General features: G+C 26.4%; 1 protein-coding gene across 1 annotated transcript; it reads right to left on the bottom strand.

The window, feature by feature from the left end:
* Window positions 1–594: 594 nt before the first annotated feature.
* Window positions 595–14,336, bottom strand: smog (G-protein coupled receptor 158 smog). Its single transcript, XM_027344473.2, has 9 exons — window positions 10,306–14,336; window positions 5,900–6,008; window positions 4,724–5,024; window positions 3,537–3,784; window positions 3,340–3,408; window positions 2,635–3,022; window positions 1,952–2,205; window positions 1,685–1,852; window positions 595–1,553 (listed from the first exon to the last, which is right to left on the bottom strand). The coding sequence occupies exons 1-9, from the start codon at window positions 11,724–11,726 to the stop codon at window positions 972–974; spliced, it is 3,540 nt and encodes a 1,179-aa protein (XP_027200274.2). The 5' UTR covers window positions 11,727–14,336; the 3' UTR covers window positions 595–971.
* Window positions 14,337–15,180: the final 844 nt, after the last annotated feature.

The raw sequence follows: 15,180 nt of genomic DNA, 5'->3' as shown, positions 1-15,180 counted from the left end.
ATGTTGTTGAATGAATAAAATGTAATAGTCAAATGCAAGAAGAAGAAGAATGAAAAAACATTGCCAGAAAATTTTTCATTTCCATTCAAATTCATTATGATGATGGATTTTTTGTTTTGTTTTTTGTTTTGTTTTGCTTCGTTTTTTTTCCAATGGTTTGGCTCAATTGTATTAGTGATCTTTATTTCTTTTTTTTTTATTTTTGGCCTTTTTTTTCGTGATTCAATACATTTGAATCACGCAAAAGAAAAACACATAGAGAATTTTTTTTTCTCATGGAACAAAATGAATGAACAATAAGAATGTTGAGAAAGAGAGAAACATCCGATTAGAAGATGCAAGAAAATGATGATGTTGATGGTAAAATGATTATATTTCTAATGTTGGCCACGAATATATCACATGAATGAATGATCTCTATTCAATTTGACCTATTATATTTATATAGCTTGAGGATAATATTGATGTTGACTGTGAAAAACCAACAGAAGAAGAAGAAGAAAAAAAAACGAAATTTCAGTTGCAGGAAAAAGAATCTGTACATAAGATTTTTTTTTTGCTTATAGAAAGAATCAATGAATGTAAAGAGAAAAATGAAATTTTTAATAATTTATTTTCCATTTTTTGATGAAAAATCATATTAACACTGTGGATGGATGATGAAGATGATAATGAAAAAAAACAAACATTTATTGTTTTTATTTATTATTATTTTGGCAGGAAATTGGCAACAAAATCATTATATGATGATGATAATGATGATGAGTAAAAATAAGGGAGTTAATTATTCTTTTTTTTTGGGTTAATTATTCATATAATTTTCTTTCTTTTTTTCTGTTTGTTTAAAATTAAATTTTTCTGCTTGTTTTAAAACTTTTAAATTATATATCACAATTGAATGGATTTTTGCCATTTTTTTTACAATGCAAATGAACCATATATGCATGCATAGGTGTTAATTAATTAATTAATTATGAATATGATTTGTGCGAATAAGATTTATTCATTGTTGATGTTGTTGTTGTTTGTTGAGATGGTGTTGGTGTTATACTTGGTGTTATACATGTTGTATTATTAACATTATGATGATGATCATTAATATCGCAACGATGATGTGAATGATGATGATGTTGATGATAATGATATTGTTGTTGTTGTTGTTGTTGATGATGGTGATGATCATTGTTGTTGTTGTTGTTATTAGTGTTACTATTACTACTGTTGTTTCCACTAGTTTGACATCCAGGTCCAGTTCCAGAAATATTTTTTGAAACACTGACCATACACTGGCCACCACCACCACCACCACAACCAATTGATGGTCCATCTGGCATACAAGATGTATTACCATCAATCGATGCTGTTGATTCTTCTGGTGTTTTAGATATTTCGGTTACTTCTTGATCATGTTTATGTTTATGATGGAATGGTTGTAATGAAAAACGACGATGTGATTTACGACCACCACGACGTTTACTAATATGTGGATTATCTTTTCGTATTGATTTATTTTTTAATACCTGAAGTTGTGTATAAACTCTTCGTAATTCGGCCTACGATTCAAATTCAAATAAAGTGGATAAAGAGATGCAAAAAACAATCACATTAATCTCAATATCAATTTAGCACAGCATGGTATTGTTTTTTTTCTGGAATGAACAAATAAGAAAAACAAAACACTTACACGAATATCTTCAGGGTCCATATCGGAAAGGTTAATTTCACCAATATCAATTTCACCATTTGATAATATAGCTGAATGTAATGAATCGGGCATCATATCCGATACTTCAGCCGATGATAAATAACGAGATCTATGATGTGGATGACGTTTTGGTTTTTTATAGAAAAACTATTATACCGATCAAATACCAAACAAAAAAAACAATAACAAAATCAATCAATATGAATTATGTAAAAAATAAATTATTTAGTAATATTTTTCACTTACTTTAGGCATAAATAACATTATAATTGTTGTTGTAATTGTTACCTGACATCTAATTGCATATAATAATAATAGATGATCTGGATGTAAACTTGGATGTGACCAGAATGCATGTTTAATTACATAGGTAAAAAATGATACAATCGTTTCCAATAGAATTGAAATCGTAAGGGTAAGTTTTTCTTTATAAATTTCTTTTTTAGCATTTCTTATTCGATAGGTAAGATAAACACCACTTAATAGAAATAGTATTTCACCTAAATTTTTTTTAAAACAAATTGAAAATAGATTGAAAATGGGAAAAAAATTATTAGCAATATTGAAACAAGTAATAAAGAGATGGAGAGAGCATGAATCGGGGTTACTTTTCTTTATTAAAAATCTGATTGTTGTTGATGTTTATAAATATAATGATCATCATTAACATTAATAATAAATGAAAATTATTATTATTATCGAAACTATTAATGCTGCGGTTATTATTATTCTTTGTTATAAATAGTTATAAATCGTTGATTGTATAAAAACTTTTTTACAAATTTCTTTTTTCATTTTTAACATCATTCATGAAATATTGGTTTGTTTTGTTTTTCATTACAATTTTTTCAGTTTGTTTGTGGGGGAGTTTTTTCTGCTTCGCTTCGGTCAAGTTTTGTTTGTTTGTTTGTTTTTCGGACAATACATACCTATTTCGGTAACATAATCCCAGGCCAATTTTCGACAAACATAAAATTTTAGTCCATTATTAGCATATTTTTCATCAAGTATATTTCTTGATGTAAAATTAAATGAATTACCAAATAGATTGACACTACGAAAATTTTCAATACCATCAATAAATAATGCTGTCCATGCAGACATATAACCAAATACTATTAATACAATACCGAATAAATATTTTAATAAATCTTTATCCTGTACGCATACACGATGTGCTTTTCTTGTTTGAAATTCAGCATATATTCTATATACTTTAATAACAATTGAACCATAAAAAAATGCAAAACCAATTTCACGAAACCAAGGTTCAAGAAAACAAGTTATTGTACTTGATTCATAATAACGTATTATAATCTATATAATTGATGGTTAAAATGAAAGAAAAGAATGGAAAGAGAAAAATGAAAATAAATAAGAAATTTCATTGGATTAAACAAATAATTTTATTGATTAGTAATGTATTTTGGTGTGATTTTCATTGATCGACAATCGATCGATAGATCGATGATAATCGAATTATCCATATATAAGAATTGAATTCACGAGTAGTAAGTTTCAATGAATAAAGTGTCAATATTAATTATTATCATCATTATTTTATAAATTGATTTTATTGTTATGGATTGTGTGCGAGAATAATTATTTTTAGAAATAATAAAAAAAAAATTTACCGTTAAATATAATAAAATGGCTCCAAGCAATAATGTTTCCAACATTAACCACCGTGAACTGGCAACTCTCTGACAATGACGTTAATGATTTTTTTTTTTAATTTTGTACGAAATAGAAAGAAAATGAATTAATTGAAAATATAATTGAAATGGAAATACACAGGAATTCATTTAATGGATTGGCAAATAAAACATACCTTTGTATAACGAAGACGAAATGTAAGTAAAGAAATTATTATAACAATTATAATACAAAATATTTGTAATATTAATACAATAATACGAAATGTTTGATCAAATTTTATGAAACAAGGTTGATCATCATCACAATCACGACAACCAGGTTCACATGGTAAACAAATAAAACTATGTGGATAAAAATATTGTTGTCGATTTTCAATCGGACCAATGATTGTTTCAATAAATGCTTGCTCAATATCACGACCTTATAATGAAAAATAAGAGGGAAAGAAAAAATGAGATGATTAAAAATGAAAACGAAATTCTGTCAAATTCTATCGCCAGTATCATATATAGACATACACATACGTGCACGTCATCATTCATCAACAAAAACAACAACAACAACAAATCAATTTGTTTCAAAAGAGAGAGACAGAGAGTGAGTGAAAACAAAAAACTAATAAAAAATCAATTTTCATTAAAGAAGAAAAAAGAAGAGGAAAACTAAACAAAAAACAACATACATCCTCGGATTATAGCTATGGAGAGAAAATGGGAAAAAACAACAACAATAATAATAATAATAATATATTTCATATGTATTCTTCAATTCTTTTGCTTTTTTTAAAAAATAATAATAATAATAATTTGTCGTTAGGGGACAATTTATATTTGTTATTAGTGGTGATATAACCATAATACAAACTTGTCATTAAAAAAATTTGACGATGTGAAGAACACAAACAATACAATACATTCTTCTATTCTGGCATTTTCTCCTCTATAAATGAATTGTGTGTGTGTGTGTGTTGAGAAAAATTCTAGGCACGAATATTTTTACTTTTGTGTTCCAGTTGTCATTCATTGCACACACACACACACACAGACATAAATAAAAGTATGGTTTATAAAAATAAAAACCAAAAACTAAAAATTCTCGACCAAGTAGTCCAAAATGGTTGAAAAATAGGTTTCTATTCATTTCAATAATTTTTTTTTTGTAGTTGTTGTTGTTTGGTAGAAAAAGATGACGAATGAACAATTATGTTCAGAAAACTTTTTTTTTTCTTCCTTGGTTCTGTGTTGCTGAATTTTGAAGATTTTTTTTTTCTTCATTCAACTGATCAGTGAAAAGCAAGTATATTGCCATTGAATTGTTTGGTTGTTTGTTTGTTTATTTTAGTAAATAATAATAACTTACCACTAAAAAAATTAATCAACTGATGATTATTGCTATTATGTTGATAATAATGATGAATTAAACCATTATTACTATTTTGATCAACATCAAACACTGATGTTGATGACATTAATTGTCCGGAAATATTTCTAAATAATGATGATGATGATGATGGAGATGATGCGGATGATGATAATGTTATTGATGATGATAATGATGATGATGTAATACCAAAACTACTTGAATTTGGATAATAATATCCTTGTCGACATTTACATATATAAGATCCGCTACGAAATCCAATACCGGATATTTTCTGGCACTAATATTACCAAAAAAATCAATATTCGATATAAATGATGATGATGATGATGATTGAATTTTATTCAAAAATAATATTCATATTATTTAAATTCAAATTTACACAAACGCACACACAAATGTTTATGACAACAACACAGTGGAAAATACGAAAAGAAAAATCCAAATTTCACACACAATATTCAATGAGGAAGAAGATGAAAATGTTTGTCGGTTTGGAAAATTTTTGTTGTTGTTGTTGTTGTTGTTGTTGATTTTGATCATGAATAAATAATGATGATATCAAGTTTGAATTGAATGAATTTATTTTCATTCGGGAGTTGACGAATGGAGCAAGAGAGAGAGAGAAAGAGAGGAAAAAAAATCAATAGATTGAATCAACATTGTGTAAGGGAAAAAGCTGCAGAACAAAAATCGATAATCACACTTATTTTATTTTTTAACACATAGAAATTAAAATGTAGCAAATAATAATAAACTGAGAAGCGCGGCATCATCAACAACAGTATAAAAAAAATCAACTTGTCCGAATTGCAGTTTTGGGAATTTTTTCTCAATTTCTGAATCGATCATGATTCAATCAAATCAAAATAAATCATGATTTGTTCAAGGGGAAACGAATTTTTTTTTTTTTTTTTTTTGTTGAACAGAAAATAGGAAAGGAATGAAAAAAAAAACAAAAATCAAAACAAAATCAAAAGTCAATTCAGTAAAAAAAAAAATGATGATAAGAAATTAAATTTGAAAAAAAAGAAAGAAAGAATCCAAATAAACGATACTTGAATTTTTAATCGCAAATAACTTGGCGCCTTTCTTGATAGAATTTTTTATTTATTTTTTATTTATTTCAAATAGAAAAACGAAAAAAAAACAAACCTGAGTGGATGGTGTATGGCACTTGTGCGTATCGGAAAAAAATGAATTCGAATTGGAACATTGATCCATGTCGATTTTTTTTAAATTTATGCTGACAAATACTAAACCACTGGTATTTTTTTGTGATTTGATTGATAAATCAATAATGTTGATTTTTCCAACATGATGATGATGATGATGATATTATTCGTTTGATGATTAGCAGGGATTTTTTTTTTTGTTTAAAAAGGAATCGAATGATGTGATGGGAAATGGAAATGAAAAATTAGAAACAAAATTTAATATAGACATAGAATGGTGATGATGATGATTGGCTTGAAATTGAAAATTTTTAGCATTTTTTTTCAAAAGAAATTCGAATCAAATTGTCATTTTTTTGTATGTGTGTGACAAACTTTTGGTTATTTTTAGCATTAAAATCATAAATAATTTTAAATTTGTAATTGTACTTTCTCGAAACTTTTAAACATTTTGTTCAAGAATGTTTATAGGAAACAAAAAAGGTGTTTTTTCCTGAAACATTTTTTGTTTCTTTTTTTTGGAATGAAATTATTATCATATGGCTTCACCATTGTTTGGTTGATTCTATGGAATTATTTTCTGATATTATCAACAGAAAAAAACAGCAAACAAACGTCATTGAAAAAAAAGAAATTATTCTGTGAATCGTCATCATTTAGTAATTTAATATGGATGATAACTTTTTTTTGTTCCTTCTCTCTCTCTCTCTCACTTTCTCAAAGCAACAACAACAAAAACCCGTTCAACATTCAGCAGTTTTTTTTTTTGCTCGATTTTAATAAAGTTTCCTAATTTCCAATCATATATCTTCCTTATAAGTATCTATTTCTTATTTAATTCTGTTCACGAATAACTTTATTCTTTCTTTCTTTCTTTCTCCTAGTAAAATTCTTTTAGAAATTTTATTTGTTTGAATTTCTCATTTTCTTTTCTTGTTCTCTCTCTGTTCAGTTTAAGGCTTAATTGGTTTGCGAATAAAAGAATTCATCTCATCTATCTATCTATAGGTTTGTATTTGTTTTTTAATCACTTTTTTTTCATTATTTTGATCCCGAATTCTTTATTTTTTTCCTATTCCATTCTGTTTAATGTTTTTTTCATTTCCTTTCTTGAACAAAATGAAACAAACATGCTATCATATGATTGCAAGAATTAAAAGAATTGAACAAAAAAAAAAAAATTCTCCATGTTTTTTTTCTCATCAATTCTTATCGAAAAAATAAAAATATAAATTTAGTTTTTTCGTACCAAAAACTAAATTTCAAATTGTATATCAACACCCGAACACAGAATCCATATAATAATTTTTAATGAATTTTGTCTACTTTTTCTTCTTCTTCTTCTTGTTACTTTGTTCGTTTTCTGTAAATAATTCATTTTCTTCAAGTTTTTCAGCAAAATAGAAACTTCCCGAAAACATGCTGGAATAAAAAATGAATTTTCTTTTCTTTTTTTGTTGAAAAAATTTTTAACCTTTCTCCTGGCTCCTTTTTACATTACATATTTTGTTCATTTTAATAGATTTTTGTTCTCTCTTTTTTTTTGTCTGGCCTGAAATGATTTTCTGACGGTAATTTTTGATTGAAAACAGAATCATTTTCAAATGATGAAAATGCTCCTGAAACCAGCATCAAAGATTATAATCTTGTTTTTGATTCATTTGAAAAAAAAATGAAAAATCTTTTGCTTTTCAATTTTGATTTTTGATAATTTTGATTTCTACTGGTAATCATTATTATATGTGATTGATCAAAATCATAATCATAACCGAAAAGATTTTATTATCATTATCATTTCATTTCAGTTAATTCACTTTTTTTGTTTCTCTCATAAAAATCAATGGATAATGATGATCTTTATGGATGTGAATTGAATGAATAAAAGAGAGAAAATATAGAAAAAGAAGAAAAACTAAAGCAAAATAAAAAAGCCGAACAGAGAAAGAATCTTAATGACGATGGTGATGATGATGATTCTCTGTTTTCTTCGTATAGGCGGGTGATGAAACAAGACGACTAAAAAAAAACAATAATAATAATGAAAGAAAAAACCCAGAAATGAAAACATCATCTGAAACACACACAGAATTAGATTTTCATTTTCTTTATCTTTATTTTTTTTCATTTTGTTTGTATTCTTGTATGCGTGCGTGAACGTATAGAACGAGATAGAGAGAGAGAGAGAAGGATGAACAACTGTATAATAAAATCATGATAAAATGACATGTTTGGAAAACAAAACAAAAAAGACATTAAAATATATTCGTGGACAAGAAAAAAAAGAAAACCGGCCAAAATAGAAATATAGTTGATTGAATTTGGATCGGTTTTAAAACTTGTTCCTTCTTATTATATATAAGTAGCTTGTTTGTTTCAAAATTGAAATATTTTTATCCTGTTTCAGTTTTAGTTTTTTTTTATTTCATGAAGCAGGTGTATTTTTTGACATTAACGTCATTTTTTTCTTGTGTTTTTTTTTGGTAAAGAAAATTAAAAAAAGAAAGAAGGAATGAATGGTGAAGAAGAAGAAGAAGAATATAACAGAATTCGTTATTCAAAAATAAAAATGCAAATGAAATTGATCTTCCTCTCAAAAGTGTGTCATAAAAAGAAAGAAGAAGAAGAAGAAGAAAATAGCGAAATTTATTCATCGTTAAATAATTGTTTGATTTGAATAGGATCGATTTTCTTTTTTTCTTTTTCTTTTTTTTTGTATACTTGGATAACAAAAGCTAAACAACAGCAGAAAAAAAAACATTCAAGTGGATTTTAATTGTGAACTTAGTTTTTTTTCTTAAAGAAAAAACTAATTTAAAATTTTTGAAAAAGGATGAATGAATAGGGGGAGGAAAATATTGAATCTAAAACTGCAAATTGAATTCCTATATGATAAGCATAGTTAATGCAAACACTATACGCCTACGCCATTAATTAAGGTCTATGGGAGAAAAAAAAAAGATTCTCTTCACCTTCTATATCGGTTTATTATTTCAATCTGATTTCTTCAATGATAAACGATCATCAATCTACTAATGAAGAAAAAACTGAAGAGATGATTTGTTTGTTTGTTTTTTTTTCTATTTTGAAAACCATCAACAAAAACATTAACAAGAAAAGGAAATAGAATCGCTGCATAAATGAAAATTAATCAATTTGAATTTTGATGATAATGATGATGTTATATAATATTTTTTGCTTTGAATAATGTCATTATTCATTATGTAATGTCAATAATAATGATTTTTTTTCTCTCCAAATTTTTATCATTATTATCATAATTACGTTATTTTGTATATTGTTGTTGAATGAAAAATTTATGACAAATAAATGAGTAAGAGAGATGAAACTAAACGGCTTGATAACAAACACCTGCATTGACAGACATAAATAGTGGGATAGTGGGAGAGGGAGAGGGAGGTAGAATAATATTATATTGAAAGATTCTAAGAATTTCTAAGATATTTTTTTTCATTTCTTGTGAAAAAGAATGATGAGAAATTTCGTATATTTTTATTTATTTTTTGAAAATAACAACATTGGTATATTGTGAATAAAATAATGATTACTTTTTCAACACTAATTTATTTACCTGGAATTTTCTTGCAAAATTATTTTTAGATATGATATGAGATGGAGAATTAGATTGGACCTTTCTTCAACAATATCGACATTATTAGTCGAATCAAATCTAATAAGTTTGTTTTTGTTGCTGTTGTTGAGGAAAAAAAATATCGTCAATTTTTATTTGAATTTCAATTGAATTTTAGCGAGAAAAAAAACATTGAAATACAAAGACAAACAAGTATAAAAAAACCAATTGACTAATAGCTAATATGAATGAACAAAACAATTGGATGTGTGTGTGTGTGTGTGTGTCGGAACTATTGTCGATATGGAAAAATAGACATATAGTAGACATAAACATTTGACAATGGATGGGGGGAGAAAAATGAAAAATTCTTGAAAGTTTATTTTTTTTTGTTCCATAGAATTTATTTAAATTATTCTTTTTTTCATCTTTCTCGCTCTCGTCATTTCCTATTCTTTTAACTTTTTTTCCCCCAATCAGTACAATAGAAAACAGAATAAAACAATGAACAAATGATTGAATGAAAGCGGACGACAACTACACCAAAAAAAGAGCTCATCATCTTCATTTTCAATTATGATTTTCGTTTGTTTTACGAAAGTTTTACTTTTTTTTTTTTTTCTTTTGTTTCATTCGATTCATTTCTCATTAAAGTTTCTATATTCTATTGAATTATCTGTTAGGTTTTTTTTTCTCGGTAAATGGTTCATTTTTTTTTCTTCTCTGGTTCTCGTTCATTAATTTGAACAAATAATAAAAAAAATGATGCTACTGTTTTGCTAAAATTTATAACTTACATTAAAATTGGTGAATCATCAATGATTCCATAGAAAGGCACTATGTAACTAATGAGCCATGTTTTTGTTATACCACAGTCAAGATATGGACTTGACCAAATACCCATTCTATTGTATGCAATATTTAGATTATTATTATTATTCGATTGTTGTTGTTGTTGTTGATTCAAATGATGTTGTTGTTGTTGTGTTGGCAATAATGATGATGATGATGATGTTGATAGTAATGATGATGATGATTGCCATTCATCTAAAATTTCTTGTCGATAATTGGAATAGGCAAATTTCCAATACCATTCTGATTGAAAATATTCTTGATCATTTGTTGTTGATGATGATGAATATTGTTGCTGTTGTTGTTGTTGATGTTTATGATTAAAAAGATTCATACGAATAGTATTATTAGAATGTTTTGAATGTTCATCACGATAAATAAATGGAGTAAAATGTTTAAAATTTGGTAATATTTCATCAAGGAATTTATTTGAAAATGAAAGACCAGCTCCAAATATTTTCGTATCACTTTGTAAATTAGCTAATAATAATGACCAATAAAAATCTTTATTTGTTATTAAATAATGTAATGAAACATTTTCACGTAAATTTTTAAAACTAAATAAATTTGATAAAAAATGTGATGTACGTATGGCAATATCGGCTTGTTGATCAAAACGATTATAAACATTATTTGATGATGATGATTCGGATGCGGATGATGATGATTGTTTTTGATTTGAATCAAAATTATTTAAAATTGTAAAATTTAATTGATTCAATGAAACACGTCTACAATTGATTAGATCATTATTTGTAAAATTATTTGTTAAATCAATAAATTTTAATATTGCGCTTATATTATGTAATTGTTGTAATGTATTTAATATTTGTATATCTTGATTAAAGCGATCATTATCAAATTCATTATCGGATGTTGATGTTGTTTTTATCGATGATGATGATGATGATGATGATGATGACCAATCAAATAATTCATCATAATTTTTATATGTATCCGGATATAATTGTAATAATGTTTGTGTAGATGTTGTTCGTGGTATTTGTACAATCGATACAGCGGTTGTTATTGTTACAAAAGCCGATATTGTTAAACAATTATTTTGATTAATATTAGCTAATAATATGATTATTATTATATAAATGATTGAATATAATTGTAATCGGTTATATGTCGATGATGTCGATGTTGATGATGATGATGATGATGATGATGATAATAGTTTTTGTCTATTATCATCATCATCATCATTATCATTATTATCATTGAAATTGGTAAACATTTTTGAATCGAATACATCTATGGTGGTGGTGGAATATGATCTTGAATGACAATTTGATCGTTGTTGTTTTTGTTTATTTTGTTGTCGATAATGTTGACAATCATTATATACAATTATATTCATTTTTAGATGATTTTTTTTGTTATTATGTCACATTAGTTGTCATCATTATTATCATCATTATCAATATAATCATATGATAATCTTTTCATTTCAGTCATAAACATGTTTGGATTAATCAATTTGATTGTTGTTGTTTTTCGTTTGGCAAACAGATTCCTGAAATTTATAGAATTTTTTCCCTATTATCGTTGTTGGTGTAGCTTATTTCCATTATATTTTTGATTAAATACATTTTGGATTTATTATCATTCAATAATGGATAATAAATCCTTTATTTCCTTTTTTGAATGAATGTGAATGAATAAAAAAAAACGTGACAAGGAAATTTGACCTTGTTTTTGTTGCGTGCTGATTTATTTTTTTGGTTATCTAAATCATGAATGGTGTCATAATCAATGATAATCAATTCATCAATTTGAATTGCCAAAAATCACGAAAAATTGAAATTTATTCATTGAAAATCCCCCCAAAAAAAAATTCATAATTTCAACAAACACAGAACCAGAATAAAAATATCCAGAATTTTGGAAAAAGAAAACACAACAAAACCAAAACCATAAAATAAATCATACAAATGAATTATAAATAAGTCCAACAAAAAAAATTTATAAAATCTATTATTATGTTAATGAGAGACACACGATTGAAAGATGCAAATTCATTTATTCATTCATTTTTGTTTTGTTTTGTTTTGTTTTGCCTTGTGTTTGAATAATTGAATTATAAACGGAATTCTTTTTTTTTCTTTTGTTCATTCCTATTTGCTTGTTATGAATTTTGGAATTTTGTTTTGTTTCGTTGCTGTCATTGTTATTTTTCATTACATAATGGTTATCACCGAGAAATTTTATTTTTTTGGTTATAAAAATAAAATATCTATTAATTTACTGATGAACTTTACTGATGTTCAACTCATTTTAATTTCATTTTATTTTGATGGCTTTGAAACATCTTTATCTCATTTTATTTTACAGCACACTAAATATTTTGATTACATGTAGGAAATGGTAAAACACACACACACACACACAAAATTCACAGAATATTCACAACAGAATTTTCGCTTTGAATACCATCAAGCATTAGTTGCTGTTGAAAACACCGTAAAATTTGAATGTTTCTTTTCCTGAACAATAAAAAACATAGAATATATATAGGCATTTTCAACTAGATGTTTGTTTTGATTCCTGTTGTGTTTGTTTTTTTGTTTTTGTTGTTTTGTTTTTCTTTTGAATTATGTCCAGTTGATTTAGCATTCACTAAAACATTATATGTTGAGAAAATGTGTTGAAAAAGTGAACAAGAAAAATAAAATCAGTAAAGAAGTCAAAAAAAAAAAAGATTAAAGTTTTCAGTCGATCGGACATTGATGTTTTGTTTTGGCTTTTTTTTGCTGTTGTTGTTGTTGTTGACTGAATGAATGAATGAATTTTTATGAAAATTGAAATTTTGTGCGCACCAAATTGATTGAAAAACAAAAAGCAACTTAAATGCAGAATGTAGAGAAGAGGATTATATAACGATAAAATTTCTGGAATAAATTTGTCACACATAAACCAAAATGAAAAAAAAAGTCAAAGAGAATGAAAGAATGGAAAAAACCTAAACCACAAAATTCACAAAACAAAACACTTTTGACTTTTGTTGTTGTTGTTGTTGTGAATTCTTTTGATTGTTGAATTGAATTTGGAATTTTTTTGTTTTCTTCATTCGATTGTTGAATCCAAATGATGATGATGATGACAAATAATCAACCGAAACAAACGAACAAAAGAGAAATTTCCAAATGGAACAAACAATTCAAATTCAATAGCAGCAGCAGTAGAGAAACAAAAATTGATGACATAACAGAAGGAAATGCAAGAAAATGGCAAAAACTCAGTTAAAATTCATTTTCATCAACTTTTGATAAAGATTATTGTCGTCGAATGAATGCATCGTTACACACAACACTAAATAATTTTTTTTCTTCTTTTTTTTCATTTAAATGGATCATTTCTGAAACTTGGAAATTGATCTTTGTTCATATTGTTGATGTGGTTGTTGTTGTTGTTGTTGTTGTTCATGATAATCATAATAATCATCATCATTATAATCGACGTCGTTGTCGACGTCGTCATTGTCGGCTGTATTGGAACAGAATAATAATAATGAAAAATATATTCTATAAATGAGCAGTAGCATCGGTTGATGTTTAAAAACTTTTCTGTGTGTGTTTTTTACCGAAAAAAAATGAAAAAGATAGCCACTGTTTTTTTTTATTTATTTGATTTCTTTTGTTCAGAAAGAAGAAATCAAATATAAAAAAAATAAGAAATAGAATAAAGAATGCAAAAAAGTTTTTCACTTTGCTTGTTTGGTTATTTTTTATTTTCTCGACCAAGTCGATCTAGACTAGAATCGTTTTTTTTTCATACAATGCACACGCACACACACATGGATTCCATAATGATGTTTGAATCTATGTTTTTTGTTTGTTCGTTTGTGTGACTATATTGATGTAAATGGTGAATTGTTTGGGCGATGCGTATTTGTAGGTTGTTGTGAATCGACTGAAAATGGAAAAAAAAGTAAAGTTTTTGGCTCGACGTTTAGCTTGTGTGTGTGTATGTTACGGAAAAACAGAATATAATTCTTTTTTGTCTCATTTTCCTTGTTTTTTCTCTCTTCTTCTTCTTTCTTTGACTAACAATGATATCATTCCATATATATTCTGGACATTTATTTTATTTGTTGTTTTTGGTGATGAATGGCGCAAGCTTCGAACAAAATTCTTTTCTTTTCGATTCTTTCCTTTTCGATTCTGGAAACAAGACTGTATATGTTAACAGAATGTGTATGTTGTGTGCATGGGCCAACCAACCTAGATATCATCATAGAATTACCGCTATCCGTACCACCACCATTTTGATCAAAAAAAAAAAAATTCTTTTCCCATTCTATTTAGCTTTCAAAAGAAAAAATTCTTTCACTGAAACACTATTGAATTGAATCAAAGTTTTTTTTTGTACATTACATTAAAATCATAAACGTGTTACAATCACCAATGCTACCATCATCATCATCATTATCATTTATATACACCAATTCATTTTCGTTTTCAACTACATTACATTGCACCCAATGATTTTGGATTGGATTTTTTTTTAGTTGTTGGTTTTTTCTTCCTACTTTATTCTCAATCTATATTGAATCATTTTGGGCGCCAAACCATTCAAATAACAATAATAATAACAAGTTATAATGATATAGTAGTTTGTTCTGAATCATTTAATACTAACGTTATATAGATTTATATTCACACACACGCACATACACAGAATCTAGAATATGTGGCACAGAATATGAAAATATATGTGGCCAGAATATATGGATTTTTGTTTTTGTCTTGTCTATCCAGTTGCAGAACAAAACAAAAAAAAATCTTGTCATAGATATAAAAATGTAAAAGATG

This window comes from Dermatophagoides pteronyssinus, unplaced genomic scaffold, assembly GCF_027571235.1.
Source record: "Dermatophagoides pteronyssinus isolate colony J.1.1.1.1 unplaced genomic scaffold, Derpt_VIB-CSIC_2022.12 sq0010, whole genome shotgun sequence".
NCBI classification, from domain to species: Eukaryota; Metazoa; Arthropoda; class Arachnida; order Sarcoptiformes; family Pyroglyphidae; genus Dermatophagoides; species Dermatophagoides pteronyssinus.
The sequence above is the reverse complement of the archived record's forward strand: the minus strand, read 5'-3'. Positions and strand labels throughout refer to the sequence as shown.